We start from the raw sequence: 24,739 nt of genomic DNA, 5'->3' as shown, positions 1-24,739 counted from the left end.
GTGTTTTTTCTTTGAAATCTATTATAATATTAGTGGGAGTTTTGTGCATAAAATGCTGTGTTCACAGTGTTTTCCTTTTTTCACTAAGGTAAGGTGGGTGTTTTAAAAAAATAACTTGCAACCGGGTGGTTTAAGGTTTTAAATGTCCAAACCTTTTTTAATTTACTGTGGGTGCACGTGGGGGTTACAGAAATAAAGATTAGTATAATATTCACATTTTATGCAGTTGAACAAACATAAAGTAGTCATATTAATTGTCAAATATTTTTTGATTTTATTTTTTCAAAAATTTATCTCTTTTATCTCTTCTTTCATTTACAATGTTATGCATCAGCATGGATTTAAGGCCTTTCGATCCAGGTTTCTATTCTGTTTCTTGCTTTTGTGCCGTATGTTTGGCACACAGAACAGTAGTATCCTTCCTCTGTGACTGTAAGTCATTTGAAGTCTTGCTTATATTTGTCTTCACTTGCGTGTCTTTTCCGTTGTTTGGTTGATTTTTGTTCAATTTCCACAACTTCAACATTACTATCAATTTTATTTAACTTAATTGGTCTAGTATTTTCTTTATCATCATCGTCATCTTCCTTTCTTTTCCCCCGATTGATGAATGAAAACATTGAAATTTGACGATTGGACGCCATCTTTGTCAATGAAAACAAGGCGGGATTAGTATTCAAATTTTAACGGTACGGAACCGAAAAAAATCCGGATTTTGAAAAAAAAGCCGACCACCTCCTAAAATCGAAAGGTGGTCGGCTTTCAAAAGAAGGTGGTCGGCACACCCGGCTTAAATGCCGAATGGAAAACACTGGTTCACTAAAGGAATTCAATTTTTCATACGATGGGATTTAGTTGTGTCAAAGATTTAAAAATTTCAAAACTGGAATTCAAGTAGGAGATATAGTGTGAGTTCATCCAACATGTTTCTGTGGCTTTAAATGTGGTTTTTGAAATATTCATTATTAATTTTGGGATCTATTACAAATTTAAGATGATTCCCTATTTAAATGGGATCTTGGAAATGAAATAAAATGTTGAAGTAATGCAGTGGATATAGTCTAATCTAGTGATAAAGTGAAAAATAAAAGTAAAATATTCTAAAATATTCCTAACGTGAGGAAATGTTTTTTAAAAGTGAATGTGAAATTGGAAATAGTCATTATAAAATTCTGAATCAAATATTGTTTGATTTGGAAATTATTATAGGAAATGAAATAAAATGTTGAAGTAATGCAGTGTATATAGTCTAATCTAGTGATAAAGTGAAAAATGAAAGTAAAATATTCTAAAATATTCCTAACATGAGGAAATGTTTTAAGTGAATGTGAAATTGGAAATAGTCATTATAAAATTCTGAATCAAATATTGTTTGATTTGGAAATTTATTATAGGAAATGAAATAAAATGTTTACTGTGGATATATTAAAATCAGGTGATATATAGTAAAAATATAAATAAAATATTACAAAATATAAGTGAGGATAACTATTTGGAATATAGTAATGGAAATGATTCTGAATTATGTATAGATTCTGCACCTGTTAAATTAGGATGTATATAATTGGAAGTTAATCAGAATTTATACTATGGATTTAGAAAAAAATCTAGTGAAGTAGTGAAAAATGAATAAAATTGGGAATTATTTAAAATCATTGGAATTCTGGATGAGATGTCAAATATTAGTGTAAATAAATTAATGAAATTGTTTATTCAAATATGATTTTGAGGTTTCATTAAAGTGAGTGAAATATTACGACTGGATTATTTAGGGTATTAAACACTGCTAGTAGTGGCTATGCAAACATTTAGATGAAATGTAGTGCATTTTAGGTCATGTCATTTTAAATTACATGTAACTGCAAGAAAAGAAAATATATGATATAGTCATTCTTGTTTGGCTTGATCACTCATAAGATTTTGAATGACAGTAAAATAAAAATCTCTCAATAGAATAATCCTAGGTAACAAAAAGTTCAGGAAAAAAGCATGCTGAAACTTTTGGTTAGGTGAATAAATTTTTTTACAGGTAGCATCAAGGTAGATTTAAATCTAACAATACCAACTGGTCAATTTAAATGTCCCTATTGTGTTGACAATTTTAAAAACAGGTTGAGCTATAGGTAAAATTTTACAGTAACACCTACAAGCATCTCACTGTAAAACAAAAATGTCTGAGGAAAAATTCAAATTATCATGTTAAACTTTTTTTCATTTTCGTCCTGTCAAAATTCCATTGTATCTACGATTAGAATGCTAGGTACAGAAATGTAGACTGTTTAAATTGGCACTAAAATTATTACAGTATAATATTTTTAATAAGGACTAATACAGAAATTATGAGTGTAAAAATGCTAAAGTATCAAGTGTGTCATTTTAAAAACTTGCATTCATAATTTCTATACATGTAGTAAAATTTTTGCAATCACATGTATAATAAATTTTGCATGTTTGCCAATGTTAAATATTTCACAATGCAATAATAAATAAATGTATTAATTTCTCAATTTACAGAATATATTTCCAGATAACCCATATACATCACATCACAACCTAAAAAGCATAAACAAAAAAATTACAATTACCTCTTCTCGTAAAAATTTCCACTTCTTTAGTCCAAGATCATACAAGCCTACTCCCCCATCATGGAATGTACACAGTATTTGTGCTGGAGGTACAGCGAAATGAGCCTGATTGACCAGTGCAGGAGAGTCAGCAGCACTTGTAGATGACACATGACCTTCTCTATCTTTAGACTTCATTATTTTAGTCGTTATGGCTTGTAAAGCATGTATACCGGTCTTTTTTATCTTGATAGTTTCTATTGGTTTAGACATAGAAACATTCCAAATTCTTAAAATTCCACTTCTTACATCTGAAAAATCAAAAGAAAAAAAATAAAGATGAAATATTTACAAAAAATATTTTTTTACATCTTCAAAAATTAGTAAATGTTTTTATAACTCTTGGGTTTAAACTTTCCTGACTTAAATTACCATATTTTCTTTCTTGAATGTCTCCTTAATTTTGGTGTACACATGTTACTATTTGATGTCTCAATATCTTTCCTCAATATCTCCTGTTACCTTAATTTTCAAATATTTAAATTTCACTTAATTTCATTTTAAAGATACACTTGTATCAGACTTTTTGGAAATTATCATTGTTTGTTCCAGAAATCGGATTTACAGAGAATCAAAATTTGGTTTATGAATTACTTTTATAAATATGCTATATTCATTTTTCTGTAGCCTGATGTGTTATACAATACTTTTAACTTAAAACCTAAACCTACCACCAGTAACAAATATCCCAGGAGCGTTATTTATCCAAGACATAGCACTAATACTAGACGCAGCACTAGGTGGGGTAAACTTCATGATTACTGACTGTGACTCTGTGTCAATCAGTCGTACACCAGCTCGGACATTACACATTATTAAGTAGTCTGTAGATAGAGGGTCCCACTGTAGACTTGACACTGGGTCCTCCACCTCAGAATCATCTTCATCTTCAGGTCCTAAGGTATTCTTGTAACTTTTACCTCCTACAAACAAGACAAATTATTAGAATTAGGAAAATAACACTTCCTACAAATATCATCAGAATCCTATAATGACCACTCTTGGTCATGTTTCCCTTGTCATGCTTTTCAACATTTATTTGTTCCACCTAACAGAAGTTGCACTGGAAAATTTGTTATAAACAATGTCATAATAACTGTTACTGTTGGATTAAATATTCTTTAACATTTATTTCGATAGAATGATATTACATTTTTTTCTATTTAGAACTTCTATTATGAACTTCAAGGAACTTTTAATTTCTGACACCTTAGCATTTATTAATAGTTATTAGTATGTAAATAAAGGCAACAGTAGTATACCGCTGTTCAAACTCATAAATCCATGGACAAAAAACTAAATCGGGGTAACAAACTAAAAATTGAGGGAAACACAGTCCTTTATTAGATCTAACAAAAACTGCTCTATATCTTTCATTATTATATCAACTATATTCTCGAAAAAAGTAAGAAAATATGTTCAAAGATTATAGGAAAAAAAATCCTATATTAATATAGTTTACATTTTAAATACTAACCTACATTACAAATAGATATTGCACCATTCTGATGACCAACAGCTAGCCGCCCTGTATTCTTAGGATGCCATCTCAACAACAAAATATTTGAAGGAAACCCTGAAGCTTCCCTACATGTTTTTATCATCAGTCCATCCTGGAATTTCCACATTTGAACAGGTCCTTTCCCACCAGCAAAAGACAAGGTATCTAATTGGTCATAGCACCAACCAATGGCTTTAGGTGTGTCAGCTGTATCCATTCTAGCAACCAATTTTTGATTGGCCACATTCCATATAATAACCTTTCTGTCAGCTCCAGCACTTGCTAAGAGGTCAGGGTTCCTAGGGTTAAAGGCTATGGCTGTTATAGTTTTCTTGTGCTCTGACATGATGGAAACCAGTCTGAATTCTTGGAACTTTCGATCCAACTAAAACAAACAATTTAGTTTATAAAAACTATATATGAAAGGCTAATAATTTTGTGCAATGATAGCAGTACTTGTGTATTGATATTATTTAAATAATACACTCTGACATATAAACAGTTTTAAATAACTAAAACAAATAAAGCATATAAGCTGTTTAGGATAGAAATCGACTGTATGCAAATTAATATCAATACTGTGAACATATTTCAAGTTGAAAAAAATCTTTTTGGAAAGTCTGTAACTGTTTGAAAATTTGTTTATTCTAAGAACCAGAAAGTAACAGACCAAAATTCATTTTTTATTTCTTATTTGAAAGTTCCAACATTAGTCAAAGTCTTAAACATGTACATATTTACATGCACTAGCATATAAGGTAGATTTCCATCTGAGGCAGCTCATATATTAAACTCCTTCTGGAAAAGTTAACATGCATACAGTTAAAGTGTTCTGTACTTAGGGTTACTTTGGTTTAAATTTCTCAAACATTTCAAATATTTGTTTTTCAAATTGTATTAGATAGTATAATATTTAGGAATGTGTTGTGCACAGGGAAACTATACATAAATGTTATTTTCAATTTAATATAAAAATAATACTAAAACATGAAGATGTTGGGAAAATTTGACCTATCAGACAATTTTGTTTGGATGTTTGTTTTACAATTTTTTTTTTCAAAGTATGACATAATTGATATACATTCTAAGTACTTTCCCTTTTGTTTCTTGACTATGAATTCCAATAAAGAGAAGTAATTACTTTTAATAATGTTTTACATTTTTGTATGTCTTTAAGGTGGTACCTATCACTACAGAGAGATAACTCTGTAAAGTCAGCTAAACCTTTTAATTACGTTGTGTTGTAAAAGGAATATTTAAAAGCTTCTTAATGATCAAAATTGTTTTTTGTCAAAGTGAAAGTGCTATATAACCAGTGTAATTTTTCTGACAAAACGGTTGGTTCAAAATTTTTGAAATTTTTTATATTTTTGTTTAAGGGTCAAAGTAAATACTTTGGCAAAATTTTAGGAAAATTAAACGAGCCAAATTAATTTTAGTGAAAGTGTCGGGTACCACCTTAAGTATGTTATTTAAAACGAAAAATTGTTCAAATTATAAGAAAAATACAAAAATGTTGTAAATAATCTTTAGTGTCTGCTCTTCAAAGTATATCATTATTTTTCTGTGCAAGATGATAAAAATAAATAATTTTCAGAAAATGTCAACCTTATAAGAACAAATTGTTTTCATTGATTATACAGGATGTTTTAAAACAATCTCAACAGACAAAGCCATATGTATACATATAAAATTAGCTTCACATAAAAAGCAATATAGAAAGGTCGTTATAATAATAGCCCTCGGATATAATCAAAGGATCAATACAATAATCTATTAACATGAGATAAGTAGCAAAATACTAACAGATAAATATTAACATCATTATTCTGAAAATTGACATTCTAAAATCATTATTTTGAAAATTGCCTTCTACAGAATTTATATTAAACAGATTGATAGCTATATTGATTGACTTGATGGTTTGCTTAACATCCAGTGGCAAATATTTCATACATCTAAAGAATAAAACTGCAACCTCTATTATAGTATTTTTTAGTTTACCTGATAAATATAGACACATAGTGTGGCACAGTAAACAAATCTGTCCCCACTGGCGGCCACAACGTCCACATTCCAGGGTTGACAGCCTGCGGGAAGTAATCCAACCTGTTTAGCCATTCTCTTCCAATTCTGAAATATTCAATCACTATAACTTACATGTTATTTATAAGAAAACATTCTTGCTGAAAGCACCTCATATTTAATACGAAGACATTTACATAAACTTCTGATAACCACCAAATAATAATTACACTTCAGTTTTATCTATGACAATGAAATCCCAAGAAATCAAAATTACTAAACCACCCATGGTACTTAATTAGGAAATGTATAGAGATACTGACTTGCATGTTTATATCTCATCAATATAATCTAACAATATCTATTGTTGACCAAAAAATCAATCGGACAATCACAACAAATTTCATTTTTATTATAAGGCCATTCAATTTAAAAAGAATCAATCTAAACTTTAATGCTTTTAAAATGACAAATAAAATTACATAAGGTAAAGGTAACACTAACATGTGTTATAAAGAGACAGGTATTATAGATATTACAGACAAACCATAAGGGTGTAAAACTTTTGCACTCTTCCTATAATTCTAACTAATTTTTATGAATAATATACATTTCAGGACTGATGTTATCTTGTCTCTGAAGAGGAATGGAGGTATTAGGGTCATGACACTCTGACTTTAATATTTAACCTTCAATTTGCATTTTCTCAAACATAAAGTATGATTTCTGATTTCACAAAGTGCTGAAAGTATTCAATAAAAGACAAAATTTTAAAAGTACATGTAGGCCAGAGGATGTCTGCATGAAAAAAGAAATATTAAAACATTAGGTCATGTAGGTGATTGAGGCTTAATTAGACTCAACTGTTGAAAGGTAATAGTTATGTGTAGTTTAAAATGTAAGCTTTATTAACTATTATGAATTTTCACAGGGATTTAGCAGTGGAGATAAAGTCTAGTTCTTCACAAAATTTGGCAAAGTTGTCTGCTTTGTTTTTTGAAAATAGTAAACAAATTCAAGTAACAAATAATGATTTACATAAAAGGCGTTATTAATAAGGAAAAACAATGAGGTCAATCAATTGATTGGAATTTGCAGGTGCTCTAATTAGTTTGTGAGTCAAAAAAATGTCTGACAAAATTCTATGGACAAAATGTATAATGTTTTACAACAACATGTAGAAAGGTCTTTTCTATGCCATCACTACCACATTTATTGTGACATCATGAATCTAGAAATACAATTTTGCATTACCTCAACTTCAAAACACAAATACATAAAAATATCAAATAGAGTTGAAAATTTAGTAAAACAAGACCGCTGAAATGTCTTGCCTGTTTTACTATTAACCATGATTGAATTATATGCTGATATTCTAAAGATAAAGTTTTACTGAAGCATCACATAATATAAACATTAAGAATCATCTCATTCATCAGTAAAAATGAGGCCAGGGTCAGACAATCCAAGCCAGACAGACATGTATGCTTACGATCATTCCAGGTATCAAATATGGTAGACCATATTTCCTATTATCCAAGGTCAAGGTCAAAGTCAAAGTCAGATGAACCCTGTCAACAGACCAATACACCTTGCTATCATCAATGATCATTCCATACACCAAATATAGTTGAACTATTTAATACTAATAGTATACCAAACCATGAAAGCTTAATATTGACCTAATAACCATGCAAATGAGGTCAAGGTCAGATGAACCCTGCCAGACAGACCTCAAAAGTATACAAAAATAGACCAAACAATGAAATTCAAACATTGCATGACCAATAGACCATGGAAATGAGGTTGAGGTCAAGGTCTGATGAGCCCTGCGATGTACACCTCACAATAATTCCATGGATGAATCAAAGTTGACATATTGCTTATATAGTATCTGAGAAACCAGAGGCGGATTAAGAGGGGGGCCCAGGAGGCCGGGCCCCCCCCCTTTTCTGGGAAAAATTTGGTTGATTATCTAGAGAATCACTGAAGCATGACTGGAGTGGGCCCCCTCTTAGACTACTTAACATTTATGGACCATGAAAATGAGTTCATGGTCAGATGAACCCTTTCGGTCTGCCAGACAGACATGTACACTTTACAATCACTCCATTTACCAAATAAAGTAGACCTATTCCTACTTTGTATTCATGTACAATATATAGTTATTCTATTACTCATAATGAATGAGAAAACACATGACAAAACAACTAAACTCAAATTTTTACAGCAGTCGTTGAACCATGAAAATAAGGTCAAGGACAACTGACATAAATAAATAGCAGACAGAAACTTCTAAACATAAATCAAAGATGTAATAATATAAATTATGGAGCTACCACGGGTTGAAGTCATAAAACTTTGTTCATGCAGTGCTTGGAGCACAAAAATCATGCTCGAAACATGAAATCTGACATTTTGATTGGTTGATTTGAGTATGAGTTCTAATAAATTGCTTCGCCGAGCCAAGCTGTATTCAATCGCAGAGGTCCAACCCTGAACAGTTGGGTCAAATATGGACACAATATTTGAATATCTGTGCTTAATACAGGTCTGAATTTGGATTGAAATTATATATTTTACACATAATAGGTTTCTGACACAGAATAACTTGTTTTTTTTTTGCTTTTGAGCAATACACTATTCTGTTGCGAATTGACCCCCTGTCCCTTGAAGAAAAAAATGTTCTCTTGAATTTCTGAAATTTTGAGGTGAAAAAAAATGCCAAACACTTACAATTATGTAAACTACAAACAGTTCAATATGAGTGGATGACATCAAAATAGCAGGAGATTCAAGCTTCAATGTGTAAACTGGGCACAGAGCAGTATACTCTGAATATTTTGGAAAAATATATGTAGGCTCCCGCCAAGATCATGAGAGTTGACAATAGTTATTTTAAAGGAAAATCATGATCTTCTTTTATATGAAATTTGCCACTGAAAAACCATGTTGAATACATTGGATTAAAGCTCAGGTTAGACATGTTAGATGTCATGGATGTTGTATCATATCTTTATGGTATTATGAATGTTCAGATGAGGGAAGATTAGGAATCCGACTAAGGACTAAGTGAGAAAGTATAAAGTACAAGTACCCAGCCACGTCCACTCTGACTGTGCAGTATTTGTTTTTGTGTCCATCTAATGAGTTAAGATTTTTTCAACTGAATTTTATAATTCGTTCTTATGTTGTACTATTACACCACTGTCCCAGGTTAGGAGGGGGGATCCTGCTTACATGTTTAACCCAATCACATCCTGTATGTATATGCCTGTCCCAAGTCAGGAGCCTGGAATTCAGTGGTTGTTGTTTGTTTATGTGTTTGTTTTTCATTCATTATTGGTACATAAATTAGGCTGTTAGTTTTCTCCTTTGAATTGTTTAATTTTACATTGTAATTTCAGGGCCTTTGAAAGTTAACTATGCTGTTTGGACTTTGGTCATTGGTGAAGGTGACCTATAGTTGTTAATTTCTGTGTCATTTGGTCACTTGTGGAGAGTTGTCTCATTGACAATCATACCACATCTTCTTTATATCTACTGTGACATTTACTTATTCCATTGAAATTTTTACTTAAAGTTGATATTTAAACCTGTAAAGTGAAGTACACATTGACATCACTATTTGTCCACCATTACTGGACATCACAGAGGTTCCCACTATTTTTTATGTCACAATAGAAAATATCTGATCATTGCTGATGCCATGAAAGAAAGATGGATTATTTGATTGATTGGCTGTAGAATAGAGACATTGTATCTGAATCTTGGCCTGGGGGTTTTGATGTAGAAAATTGAGAATACCTGGTAGTATAAATAAGTTGGTCATAACGCGGAACAGCCCTTTTTGTGTATTACTGTATTTGCGCAAAAGGTAGATATATTGGGGTGTGTCTTTTCACCACCGAACACCACCGAACACCCCAAAAACCACTAACCACTAAGAAAAACTGTGATATTATACAATAAAACGATAAATAATTTAAATTACGTATATTTTAATCAAATTTTAGATTTTTATGGGCATCATAATTTATGTTAAAAATCGATAATCAATAAAAGGAAAAAACGTCTCCGGATTCATCACTTTTCGGATAACATAATGTGAGTTATCAGAATAATATATATATTCATTATTAGTAATCAGTTCATGTATCCTCGATCTCTATTTATCGGTTAGATTTTGCTATTTGTCTCTTTTCTTATTAGGGACGACATCAAAAGATCGATGTAGGATAAAAAACTTAAATCAAATAGTTTGGGGGTGGGGGGTTAAAATTCTGCAAGTTTTGTATATCAAAAATCGATTTTTACATATATCTTTATTGATAAATTTATTTTTCCCAAATTAAGTTAAGAGGGGGGTGGGGGGGTCAGTGAAAAAACTATGTGAATTAAGTTTTTTATCCTACATTGAACTTTTGATGTCGTCCCTTACTGGTTCAACTATTTTATAGACATGATAGAAAAGATAGAAAAAGAAAAAAAATGGAAAAAAAATATAGATGTCTGCGGAGTTCACAAAGTGAGTTTTTTTACTTTTATAGACTCTTCCTTTCTGTTTTCTGTAGATATTTGGACTCTTAATCTTCTGATTTGTTGAATTAATAACTTGAATATTATGTTTAACTCACATTTATAACGGGGAAAAAAAATAATAAACTTTTGGGGTGTTCGGTGGTGTTAAGACCTACCGGATATATTGTGATTATACTGGTTGACAATAATCATATAAAGGGTCGTCATATTAGAATCAAGATTAATGCAGTCGCGCGTATAGAAGATGTTTTAGGGCGAAAATATTTGCTACATGTAGTTGACTGGTATACATCATACATAGTGTTAACAGCATATCATACATTTTTGGGGGGGGGAATTGATATAATTGATATACTGATACAGACAGTAATAAAATTCATTGCGGTCTTTTGAGCAATATAAACCAAAATCCAATAACAATGCATATCTTCTTTGAAAACAGATCTATCACTGCCATACTCTGTCAAGTTTGTGAGTTTAATCATACTTTTTAAGTTTAAAGAAACCCGTAATTTTAACATAAACTTGATGCCATTCCAGTAAGTTTCGAAAATTATACCAAAACATGTGCTTTTTATCCATTATCAGTGAGTTCATCGTGGTATTTTCCCGGTGAAAGATATTTTTATGGAAGTATATATCATAAGAAACATACGTAGTCAGTTATAGTGTCAAGGATAAATCATTTTATCGACATAATTCCTTCCAATTTAGCAGACCTCGGCATCCATTTTTACCCTTGTTTACCTTGCCAGCAAGTCATGTGACCGCTTTCACTTTTCCTTTTGAGAAAGCATGTTTAAGGTGACAAATTTTAGTGAACTTTGGCAACATTGTGCGAAACAACGATATAGAGAAGGAGATTTGTATTAGACAACTTGTGATGAAGGATAACACCTCTCATAGCTTGTTTGTATATGTGAACGATATACCTGTTACCTGTTACCTGTACTGCAACTCCCTCCTATGTCAGGAGAACCACCAATCCTAGAATCGGAATTACTCTCATAATTTTGTATGAATTTGAATCTATTTTTGACATCTTAAATTCGATTCCAAATAGAGAAAGCTGAAAAATCTATGTGAAAAAGAGAATAGAAACATTCTGGAGACAGAAGATAGCGAATATGGCAGAAGGCACGGGGGGGGGGGGGGGGGGTAACTTCCTATTATTGGGTATACGGGGATGTGCCAAAAATATGGGTCATAATTTTGCGAGATTCTATATAAAAATGACCCTCCTTTTTAATGACATCCTATATTTAAAAAATGCATTTACGTTTGATAACTATATATTGATTTGGGGTATGACCTACATATCATTATATAAATATGCTATTGAGAATCTTACATTATTAATGGTCAGTTATTATATTAAATTAAATGAATTCATTTGAAAGTTCACCTTTCAAATAAGTTCCCAAATGAACCCCTGAAATTTGTCTCCTGATTTGATCTTCTATAACGTTAATGCTGATATAAGCATGGGTCATATTTTAAATATTGTATATAAGTATAGGTCATTCTTTCTTAAATATTTATATAACTATAGGTACTGAATTGCAGTGAATGTTATATTGAAATGGGTACGTTTTTTTAGGCAAAAATGGCACACCCCTACCAAAAAAATATCGAAGTTAATGGTCAATTATTCAGTCATTATTCATAATCAATTATGAGTATACGCGTATGGTCCAGTACGAGCTGACCATAAATGTTATTGGATCATATGGGTTAAATTTAAACAAACATTTATCACAATCTTTCAGTCAGTTTAGGGGGAGGGTTGAGATCTCACAAACATGTTTAACCCCGCCGCATTTTTGCACCTGTCCCAAGTCAGGAGCCTCTGGCCTTTGTTAGTCTTGTATTATTTTAATTTTAGTTTCTTGTGTACAATTTGGAAATTAGTATGGCGTTCATTATCACTGAACTAGTATATATTAGTTTAGGGGCCAGTTGAAGGACGCCTCCGGGTGCGGGAATTTCTCGCTACATTGAAGACCTGTTGGTGACCTTCTGCTGTTGTTTTTTTTCTATGGTCGGGTTGTTGTCTCTTTGGCACATTCCCCATTTCCATTCTCAATTTTAATTTATCACAATCTTTATTTTTATTTTTATAAATTGTTATTATTATAATTAGATGGATAAAATGAACAAATGAACAATTGAAATTAAATATTTGTTTAATTGTATATCTGAATCCTATTTTGGTACTCTCGTCCAAGGTGACACTTGCTACCATAAGTAATGTAATATTTTTTTACATTTACATGTTTGCAGTTCATTCATGTTAATTTTCTTTGCATTTGCAGTTTTAGTAAAGTTTCTAATATTCTAAACAATTGTCCTCCCACATTATGTTTACTTCCGATATCGTCAATTTCAATGATCATCCTTCAATTAATGTATTACTGATCAACATGCTAAAAACAAGATATTAACAGATTTAATAAGCGTGAATTTTTTAAATACATGTATTATAAAATAAAGTTTTTATTTCAATTAGAATTGAACTGATCCATATTTGAGAGTTAAGTTATGTTGATCTGTTACATGCATTTGTAACATATAAACTTAAGTAACTTCTTAATGATATTAATTAGACCGTACGCTTACGGTCCGACCGTATGAGTATTTTGAAAAGGTACGCATACGGTCCAGACCGTACGCGTACGGTCCAAATGCTCATACGGTCTGGAACATATACACTGCAATCAAATCGTAGTAGATTTAACATTTATATTCCACCGGAAAACACAAAATATAGTTCACCCGACGCCTTTCGCGAAATCGAAACTGATATTCTAAAATTTTCAACTAAATGCAAATATATGTGCTTAAATGGCGATTTCAACAGTAGAACATCGACTGATGCTGATTTTATCCCAACTGATGGAAATGATATTTCTGACATTCTGAATTTACCGGAAATCGCAGAAAACGACACCTATAAATTCGAAATCTACAACATACCGATAGCAAGAAATAATAAAGATAAAACAAAAAATAATTATGGGAAACTATTACTTGATTTATGCAAATTTACAAATATGTATATTATAAACGGCCGCATAGGAGAAAATATGGCGGGGGAACGGACGAGCAAAAATGCTGCAGTTGTTGATTATTTCATAGGGTCGCTAGATTTTATTAACATTATCTCAAATTCGAAAGTTTTAGATTTTAGTTGTTTATATTCCGATATCCACAGCCCTTTAGATATAGATGTCGACATAAATAAATGTACATGTGAATATGGATATGTGCCGATTAATATTCGATGAGCGGAGAGAAAATAAAGAAATGGGATATAAACAAGAAAGAAGATTTTATTTTAAATTTAGACAGAGAAAAGATTTCTGAATTATAGAAAACTATCTTGAAGAAACCAAATCTTTTCCTGCTGATTCGAACATTATTAACAAAGCTGTAGAAAATATTACGAACATATTTGTTACTTCTGCAAAGAAAACATTCGGAACATTAAAAAACAAGTCAAAGAACGAAAATACCCCTCAGAGTACAAGATCACAAGATAAAAAACCATGGTTTAACATAGATTGTAGAATTGCTAGGAAAAATGCGAGAAAATACAGAAGAAAATATAGATTAAACAAATCCATTGTAAACCAGGAATATAAAAAACGCAGTGAAAGACAATACAAAAATACCATGAACAGAAATATAAAAAAGTATAGGAAAAATGTGCGGAATGATATGAAAAATATGAAAACCACGAACTCAAAAGAGTACTGGAAAATTCTAAATGGAGGCTCTAGGAAGAAACAACCAAATATTTCAATTGAAAAACTTTATGATTTCTTCAAAAATTTAAATCAAGGAAATATAGAAGAAGAACAAGAGCTAAACCACGAAGAGATTGAAAGAAATATCGAAAATAATTTATTAAATGAAATGATTACGCCCGATGAAATAATAAAAAATATAAAAAAAACCTGAAAAATAACAAGGCAAGCGGTGATGACCTAATTATAAACGAATTCTTCAAAGCTACGTGTGCTTCAACAGAAATCATTAATATCTTTGTAAAGTTATTCAATCTTATATTTGATACAGGAATCATACCAGACAGTTGGTTATCTGGAAATATACACCCTTTATTTAAAAATAAAGGAAATCAACAAGATCCGCAAAATTATAGACCTATCACTATTCTTAGCTGTTTTGGAAAACTTTTTACGTCCATCCTTAAAATGAACGATTAACGAAATATTTCGAGAACTTTTCAATAATACATAACAATCAAAGTGGCTTTAGGAAAAAATATTCAACAACAGATAACATATTTATATTACAAAGTCTCTTCGACCTAGCTAGATCGCAAAAGAAAAAGTTCTTTTGTGTTTTTATTGATTTTGCCAAAGCGTTCGACACAGTTTGGAGAAACGGCCTATGGTTTAAGATGGCATTGAATCACATTGATGGAAAAATGCATACAGTAATACATAGTATGTACAACAATATAAAATCAAGAGTTATATACAATAATCAAAAATCTGATTTTTTCCCATGTAACACTGGAGTTAGACAAGGGGAAAATCTTTCCCCTCTATTATTCTCTTTATATATCAATGACCTCACTGATTTTTTGCTATCACATAATGTGAAAGGTTTGTCATCAATATCGAACTCCCTTGAAACTAGCCTTAATATCTATTTAAAGCTGTTCATTTTATTATATGCAGATGATACTGTTCTAATGTCAGAAACAAAGGAAGACCTTCAAATGCAATTAAATTGCTTCAGTGAATATTGTGATACTTGGAAACTTAAAGTAAATACATCTAAGACTAAAGTTTTAATTTTCTCTAAAGGAAGACAGCCTAATAATATTAATTTCATTTATGAAGAAAATGAAATTGAAATAGTGAAAGAATTTAACTACCTTGGACTATTGTTAACAAGATCCGGATCCTTCAATAAAGCAAAGAAAAGACTATCAGAAAAAGCAACAAAAGCTATGTACAACGTTATTAAAAAAGGGAGGCAGTGTAATTTATCAATTGAATGCCAATTAGAGTTATTTGACAAACTGGTGAAACCAATTCTTCTATACGGATGTGAAGTATGGGGATTTGGGAAAAATGACATTATTGAACAAGTTCATCTCAAATTTTTAAAGCATTTACTACACCTCAAGAGATCTACCCCAAGCATGATTGTGTACGGTGAAACTGGAAGTTACCCATTGGAAATAAGCATTAAATGCCGAATGATAACATATTGGTGCAGGCTGCTTATAGATGAAAACAAGTTATCATCAATATTATACAAATTTGTATATTCCCGATATCACACAAACAAGGATGATATTTTATGGATAAAGAACATTAAAAATATATTGGACAATACCGGATTTTCAAACTTATTTTATGTGCAAAATACAGACCTCACCAAATGGTTACCAAAAAGTATCAAACTTAGATTAATTGACCAGTTTAAACAAATTTGGAACTCAGCTATTCAGAACACATCAAAATGCATTACATATAGGCTCTTTAAGGAACATTTTGAATTTGAGAATTATTTCAACATCATAAATGACCGAGATATATATACACTTTGTAAATTCCGAACATCGAATCATTCACTGCCAATAGAAAAGGGGAGATGGTATAACATTGAAAGAAGTGATAGAAAATGTTCAATATGTACAAAAAGAGATATCGGAGACGAATACCACTATATTTTTGTTTGCCCGGCTTTACAAGATGAAAGAAGAAGATTTATTCCAAATGGACTAATAACAAGACATAACATTTTTACATTCAACAAACTGTTTAATTAAAAAAAACCAAAGACACTAAGAAACCTCTGCAATTTTATAAGATGTATTAATAGTAAGCTCACTCCTTCTTAAAAACCATAATTTATTTAACATACTTATAGAAAGTATTTCTTTATACAATTTTAGCTTTTACATTTGACTATACAAGTCTATATATATATTCTTTTATATGTTAACTCATCCGAAATTTTGAATTTTATGCATTTTTAATGCATTTTTTATTTTTATGTATACTAATTTTTTTTAACTTCTCTGTAACCTTTGTACTTGCATGGTTTTATGAGAATAAACTATCTATCTACAACAAGACAAGTATGAAGTAAGTGCGATATGTCCGTTGTGTATGGATGAGATCGAAGATACTGAACATTTCTTGCTACAATGTGCTAGTACAGATACTGTGAGGAATCAATTTATTCCAAAGCTAAGAACTCTGCTTTATGACTTTAATCATGAAATAGGAAATTTAGTTTTCTCAAACAATTCAATGCTATTGACAGTGATTTTGGATGTTTCTAGTCCACAAGTTCCAATATTAATACAGACTTTCTTATTTATGGAGAAAATTGAGGCCATATGATAACAAGAGGAATGGTATTTGTCTTACACCATAAACGATGTTCTATACTGGATTTAGTTGGCAGCTAGGATGGCAATGTCATTTAAAATCATTTAATAGATTAAAATAAAATAAAGCAATTTATTAAGTTACTATTAATCAAAAGTTTAAGGTTTAATATGACAATTTAATGTTAAGTATAAGCTTGTGTTCTTATATTTTTTGCAATACTTATATTTAAGTTTGTAAGGATACTCGAGGGTTGATATTTAAATGACTAATTGTTCTATTAAGTTAAGGAAAATTATTTTTCTATTAAGGTATAAGGAAATTATACTCGGATAATAAAATATATGTTATCTGTAACTTGTTATGATGAAAATAGCATACCAAATATCAAGCCAATATTTCCAAGCACAAAGAAAAAAGTGAATAAACATTATTTGCCGGACTAATAGATGGACAAGACGGACAGAGTGCAAACCTTCTAGAGCCTCTTCGTCTTCGCCAGTAGGGGACTTAAATTGCACTATTTTCCGCCCTTTTGTTTTCTATATACACAATTAAATATATTCAATTACTAACAAGTTCGAGGATGAATCTGATACCGCTACAAATGGTTTATGTCACATGAATTTCCATATGTAGTATGTTATGTATCTTCGTCCTTTAATCATGTTAATAGGAGCATCACCCTAGGTTATAATGTTAAAGAGAAACATCATTGGTAAAGATTTAATAGCTGTATACCCAGTGTCCATGACTGACCATGACTGGTCTTACTGCCAGAAAGCTAACCTTCTATAAAAAACCATGACTGGTCTTACTACCAAAAAGCTAACCTTCTATCAAAATCCATGACTGGTCTTACTGCCAGAAAGCTAACCTTCTATAAAAAAAACCATGACTGGTCTTACTAGCAGAAAGCTAACATTCTCTCAAAAACCATGACTGGTCTTACTACCAAAAAGCTAACCTTCTCTCAAAATCATGCCTGGTCTTACTACCAGAAAGTTAACCTCCTCTCAAAATCATGCCTGGTCTAACTACCAGAAAGCTAACCTTCTCTCAAAACCATGCCTGGTCTTACTACCAGAAAGCCAACCTTCTCTCAAAACCATGACTGGTCTTACTATTATAAAGCCAACCTTCTCTCTAAATCATGCCTAGTCTACTACCAGAAAGCTAACCTTCTCTCAAAATCATGCCTGGTCTTACTACCAGAAAGCTAACCTTCTCCCAAAACCATGCCTGGTCTTATTAAGAGAAAGCCGACCTCCCAAAATTATGCCTTGTCATACCACCAGAAAGCTAACCTTCTTTCAAAATCATGCCTGGTCTTTTTACCAGAAAGCTAACCGTCTCTCAAAATCATGCCTGGTCTTACTACCAGAAAGCTAACCTTTTCTCAAAACCAAAACTCGTCTTACTACCAGAAAGCTAACCTTCTCTCATAATCATGCCGAGACTTACTACCAGTAAGATAACCTTCTCTCAAAATCATGCCTGGTCATACCACCAGAAAGTTAACCTTCTCTCAAAACCATGACTGGTCTTACTATTAGAAAGCCAACCTTCTCTCTAAATCACGCCTAGTCTACTACCAGAAAGCTAACCTTCTCTCAAAACCATGCCTGGTATTACTTCAGTAAGTTGACCTCTCAAAACCATGACTGGTCTTACAACCAAAAAGCTAACCTTCTCTCAAAATCATGCCTAGTCTTACTACCAGAAAGCTAACCTTCTCTCAAAACCATGCCTAGTCTTTTACCAGAAAGCTAACCTTCTCTCAAAACCATGACTGGTCTTATTAAGAGAAAGCCAACCTCCAAAAATCATGCCTGGTCTCACAACCAGAGAGCTAACCTTCTCTCAAAATCATGCCTGGTCTTTTTACCAGAAAGCTAACATTTTCTCAAAATCATGCCTGGTCTTACTACCAGAAAGCTAACCTTTTCTCAAAACCAAAACTCGTCTTACTACCAGAAAGCTAACCTTCTCTCAAAATCATGCCGAGTCTTACTACCAGAAAGATAACCTTCTCTCAAAATCATGCCTGGTCTTACCACCAGAAAGTTAACCTTTTCTCAGAACAATGACTGGTCTTACTTTTAGAAAGCCAACCTTCTTTCTAAATCATGCCTAGCCAACTACCAGAAAGCTAACCTTCTCTCAATACCATGCCTGGTATTACTTCCAGTAAGTAAACCTCTCAAAATCATGACTAGTCTTACTACCAGAAAGCTAACCTTCTCTCAAAATCATGCCTGGTCTTTTTACCAGAAAGCTAACATTTTCTCAAAATCATGCCTGGTCTTACTACCAGAAAGCTAACCTTTTCTCAAAACCAAAACTCGTCTTACTACCAGAAAGCTAACCTTCTCTCAAAATCATGCCGAGTCTTACTACCAGAAAGATAACCTCTCAAAATCATGCCTGGTCTTACCACCAGAAAGTTAACCTTTTCTCAGAACAATGACTGGTCTTACTTTTAGAAAGCCAACCTTCTTTCTAAATCATGCCTAGTCAACTACCAGAAAGCTAACCTTCTCTCAATACCATGCCTGGTATTACTTCCAGTAAGTAAACCTCTCAAAATCATGACTAGTCTTACTACCAGAAAGCTAACCTTCTCTCAAAATCATGACTCGTCTTACTGCCAGAAAGCTAACATTCTCTCAAAATCATGCCTGGTCTTACTACCAGAAAGCTAACCTTCTCTCAAAATCATGACTCGTCTTACTACCAGAAAGCTAACATTCTCTCAAAATCATGCCTGGTCTTACCAACAGAAAGCTGACCTTCTCTCAAAATCATGACTGGTCTTACTACCAGAAAGCCAACCTTCTCTCAAAATCATGCCAGGTCTTAATACCAGAATGCTAACCTTCTCTCAAAACCATGCCTGGTCTTACTACCAGAAAGCTTAACTTCTCTCAAAACCAAAACTCGTCTTACTACAAGAAAGCCAACCTTCTCTCTAAATCATGCCTAGTCTACTACCAGAAAGCTAACCTTCTCTCAAAACCATGCCTGGTATTACTTCTAGTAAGTTAACCTCTCAAAATCATGCCTGGTCCTACTACCAGAAAGCCAACCTTCTCTCAAAATCATGCCAGGTCTTAATACCAGAAAGCTAACCTTCTCTCAAAATCATGCCTGGTCTTACTACCAGAAAGCTAACCTTCTCTCAAAATCATACCTGGTCTTACCATCAGAAAGTTAACCTTCTATCAAAATCATGACTGGTCTTACTACCAGAAAGCCAACCTTCTCTCAAAATCATGACTGGTCTTACTACCAGAAAGCTAACCTTCTCTCAATACCATGCCTGGTCTTACTACCAGAAAGCTAACCTCTCAAAATCATGCCTGGTCTTACTACCAGAAAGCCAACTAACTCTCAAAATCATGCCTGGTATTACTACCAGAAAGCTAACCTTCTCTCAAAACCATGCCTGGTCTTACTACCAGAAAGTAACCTTCTCTCAAAACCATGACTGGTCTTACCACGAGAAAGCTAACCTTTTATCAAAATCATGCCTGGTCTTACTAACAGAAAGCCAACCTTCTTTCAAAATCATGACTGGTCTTACCAACAGAAAGCTGACCTTCTCTCAAAATCATGCCTGGTCTTACTACCAGAAAGCCAACCTTCTCTCAAAATCATGCCTGGTCTTACTACCAGAAAGCCGATCTTCTCTCAATATCATGCCTGGTCTTACGACCAGAAAGCTACCCTTCTCTCAAAACCATAACTGGTCTTACTACCAGAAAGCCAACCTTCTCTCAAAACAGTTTCCTTGTCTCACCATGCCTGGTCTTACTACCACTGGTCTTACTACCAGAAAGCTAATCTTCTCTCAAAACAGTTTCCATGTCTGGCCATGACTGGTCTTACTACCAGAAAGCTAACCTTCTCTCAAAACAATAAGTACAATTGCAATAAATGAATAATAAAGGTAACAGTTGTTTACCGCTCAAGCTGTTCAATAGTCATAAAACAATTAAGCAAAAACATTTCGGGTCACAAACCAAAACTTTTAATTTGACCTACAGATGCCTTTTGTATTTTGTGTCTTTGGCTTACTGTCTCAATGGCCATGTTGGCATATACATTCTCTCCTGAGGCTCTGGCTTCCTCCACCAACAAAAACTGATTGCTATGAAATAGCACAGTAGTGTTGAAAGTGGTGTTAAACACCAATCAATCAATCATTCATTCCTCCAGGGGCGGATCTAGCCATTTCAAAAAGGGGGGGTTCCCAACCCAGGACAAAGGGGGGTTCCAACTATATATCCCCATTCAAATGCATTGATAGTCCAAAAAAAGGGGGTGTCCAACCCCCGGAACCCTCCCCCTGGATCCGCCATGGGGTACCTAGTATGTATACAGGGATGTGCCCAAAAAATGGGTCATAATTTATTATGACATCCTATATCAAAATTCTTTTATGTTTAATAATTGCATATTGATTTGGGGTATGATATACATATCATAATATAAATAAGATATTGAAAATCTTGATTACATTGTAAATGGTCAATTATTTTAAATTCAATCAATTTCATTTGATAGTTCACCTTTCATGCCTTTCAGACAAGTTCCAAAATAAACCCTGGAAATTTATCTCCTTATTCATATTCTAAATAATATGAGGCAGGCATTACCTGTAAATGAGGATGAAGTCTGTATTAATTTTTTTTTCATTTCAATCATGTTGATAAAAGAAACGGAAATACCGTAACGTTTCCGATATTGGTTCTGTTGTTAGGGATTTAGTTGTGACTTTATTTAAGTTATGACGTCATGTTCAATGTAAACAAAGAAACGCAATGCATCAGGTAACGTTTATTCATACCAAAGACAAAGAATGATTAAAAATGAAATATTGGTATTGTGTTCCTTGAGTTCCTATATTTTACTAGACTAATCAAAGTTTCACGACAACAAGACCAGAAGAAGGAAGTAGAGTTATGTGTTCTGCGCAGATCCGGAAATTAAAAAAACGTGACAAAAAAAATTGAACGATTTTGAGTTCATTAGTACAATGGAAAATTCAGGAAATTTTCCCGATTTTTTAATTTTTTTAATTTGTTTATTGAATTTTCTACTGTAATAGGGGACTTCGTCCCCATATTCTATAACTAAAGGTACCGAATTTCAGTGAATGTTAATATTAAAACGCGAACATTTTTATTGCAGAAATGGCACACCATGCGGCCACGAATGTAGGACAGAAAGTCACAGGACAAAAAGTCACAGACAAAAAGTCTTGGACAAAAAGTCACAGAACAAAAAGTCACAATTCATTTTTTCTGATTATTTTCTTTGAATAAAAAACACTAATTTCTACAAAAATATTTTTGTATTTTTCTTAAACTATTGTATATAAACCAACTTTTTAAACAAAATATATCAAAAAAATATCAAAGATTATCAAATAATTGTTAAAAAAACAAAATGTCAAAGTGACTTGGCACTTAAATGGCTTCATGGTGCCAAGAAAAACATCTTTTGCATGATTGAAATTAAATAAATCTTCATTTTTCAAGTATAATGACACATTTCCTAAACTTTGAAATGAATATATGTATTTAAAAGTAAATATTTCAAGATATATTCTTATATATTAAAACAATTGTCAATAAATTATTTGTGACTTTTTGTCCTGTGACTTTTTGTCCTACCAAATTTGTGACTTTATGTCCTGTGACTTTTTGTCCTGTGACTTTCTGTCCGTTTACCTGCGGCCACTACCTACAAAATATTGAGGTACCACCTCCCCTTTCTGATTATTAAAAAACATGTACATGTATGCATCAGGCATTCTGTCAGGACCTGAAAAGTTTTACGAGTATTACTGTAGTGTAAGCAAAACATTATCTTGTGTCGTTCTAGGAAGTTCATGAATATATATTATATAATGATTTACCACTAAAACTTGGAAACATTTTTAACATGTTTAAGCATGTTACGTCTTCACCAGTATTTTTCACAGGATTGTTGCATAGATCTAGAGAATTAGAACTTATTTGATGTAAATATATATAAATACAGTATAATTGTAAATGTATAACAATATAAAAATATTTAAAAAAATAATTATAAAAGATCTAAAGCATTGCCATTGGATAAATTTATTTCAGAAAAATATGATACAAAATTAAACTGCTCTACAAAATTAATGTTCCTGTAACCAAGTTACATGTGAATGTGAAGAATTCAGAAAATTTCCTTTATTTCATTTAAATGCACTGTTGATATTGGTCATTAATTATCTGCCATAAACATGTAAAATAAATCGTTCATTGCGATTTTCATTTTTTAACCTTTTCGGCTTTTGTAACTAAATGTTTGTTCCTAGAATTAGTATTTTAGTCCTCTGGTCTTTCAGGAGGTGGCCCACAAGGCTGCAACATTCTTTCCATCAAATTAAATCGTACACGTGCTTTTGCTTCGTTCTCTGCCAGTGAAAAATAGTTCAACATGTCATTGTGTCCCATGTAAGATGCATTGCTGTCTCTGTGTTGGTTTGTCATCCATTCCCATTTGTTCGTATCTGCATGACCAGTTCCGATATATTTGGACTGTAGATGTTCTAACTGACTATGAATATTATATCGATCTCCCATATTTTCTGTTTATACAACAATATTTTCAATTAGCATTCACTGCCAACAGAGGGGGGAATATAAGTAAGGGGGAGGGAAACCAATGATAATATGCTTGGAAGATTCTATCCGAACGGAAGCAGGACAAATCGCCCCAATTATAAAAAATCGCCCCAAATTGGTTTACCAACTCGCCCCACTTTTAAAAAGAATCAAATATATAATAATCTGAGAATAAAATTATGTAAACACACATGATTCTTGACTTATCTTATAAAACATTGAATATATTTACAAGGAAAAAACGTCATATAAATGCTGATGCTACCTTCTTTCTGTTTTAAACGGTATTGAATCCTTTTTCATAAGTTTGGGTTATGGTAACCAAATAGATGTCATACTTTTAGATTTTTCTAAAGCTTTCGATAAAGTCCCCCATAAAAGATTAGCCCAGAAATTAGAATTTTATGGTATAAGAAATCAAAATTTAAATTGGATAAATGACTTTTTAGCTGACAGGCAACAGCAAGTACTACTAAACGGTGTAAAATCTTCAAAATTAGCAGTTGATTCTGGTGTCCCTCAGGGAACAGTTTTAGGCCCAACATTATTTTTACTCTTTATAAATGACCTACCCGAACATGTAACTTGTAATGCAAGACTTTTTGCAGATGACTGTTTATTGTATAGAAATGTAAATAATAGTTCTGATGCACAATTACTTCAAAAAGATTTGTCTAGTTTAGTAAAATGGGAAGAGGATTGGCAAATGAATTTTAATCCTGAGAAGTGTTATGTTATTCATATTTCTAAAAAAAGTAAACCTTCCACTTTTGATTATATATTGCATAATCATATTTTAGAAGCAGTAAAAGACAGTAAATATTTAGGTGTAACTATAAGCCATGATCTTGATTGGGGAACACATATAAACAATATTACTTGTAAGGCAAATAAAACCTTAGGTTTTCTTCGTAGGAACTTAAAAAACTGCACACGTAAGGTTAAAAACCTTACGTACACATCACTTGTCCGTCCAGTCGTCGAATACTCTTCTCCTGT

The 24,739-nt window shown here is 32.3% G+C and overlaps 1 protein-coding gene across 1 annotated transcript in view; it reads right to left on the bottom strand.

Annotated features, from left to right (window-relative positions):
* LOC139484946 (WD repeat-containing protein 17-like) overlaps nt 1-11,453 on the bottom strand; it is a 58,010-nt gene extending 46,557 nt beyond the window's left edge. Inside the window, exons 1-5 of the mRNA XM_071269008.1 lie at nt 11,348-11,453; nt 6,130-6,258; nt 4,102-4,510; nt 3,296-3,547; nt 2,586-2,875 (exon numbers count right to left, since the gene is read on the bottom strand). Of these exons, the coding sequence (XP_071125109.1) occupies nt 2,586-2,875; nt 3,296-3,547; nt 4,102-4,510; nt 6,130-6,246 (1,068 nt within the window). The 5' untranslated portion in view covers nt 6,247-6,258; nt 11,348-11,453. The remainder of the gene's footprint in view (nt 1-2,585; nt 2,876-3,295; nt 3,548-4,101; nt 4,511-6,129; nt 6,259-11,347) is intronic.
* Between the last annotated feature and the right edge of the window lie 13,286 nt (nt 11,454-24,739).

This window comes from Mytilus edulis, chromosome 8 (genome assembly GCF_963676685.1).
Source record: "Mytilus edulis chromosome 8, xbMytEdul2.2, whole genome shotgun sequence".
Taxonomy (NCBI): domain Eukaryota; kingdom Metazoa; phylum Mollusca; class Bivalvia; order Mytilida; family Mytilidae; genus Mytilus; species Mytilus edulis.
The sequence above is the reverse complement of the archived record's forward strand: the minus strand, read 5'-3'. Positions and strand labels throughout refer to the sequence as shown.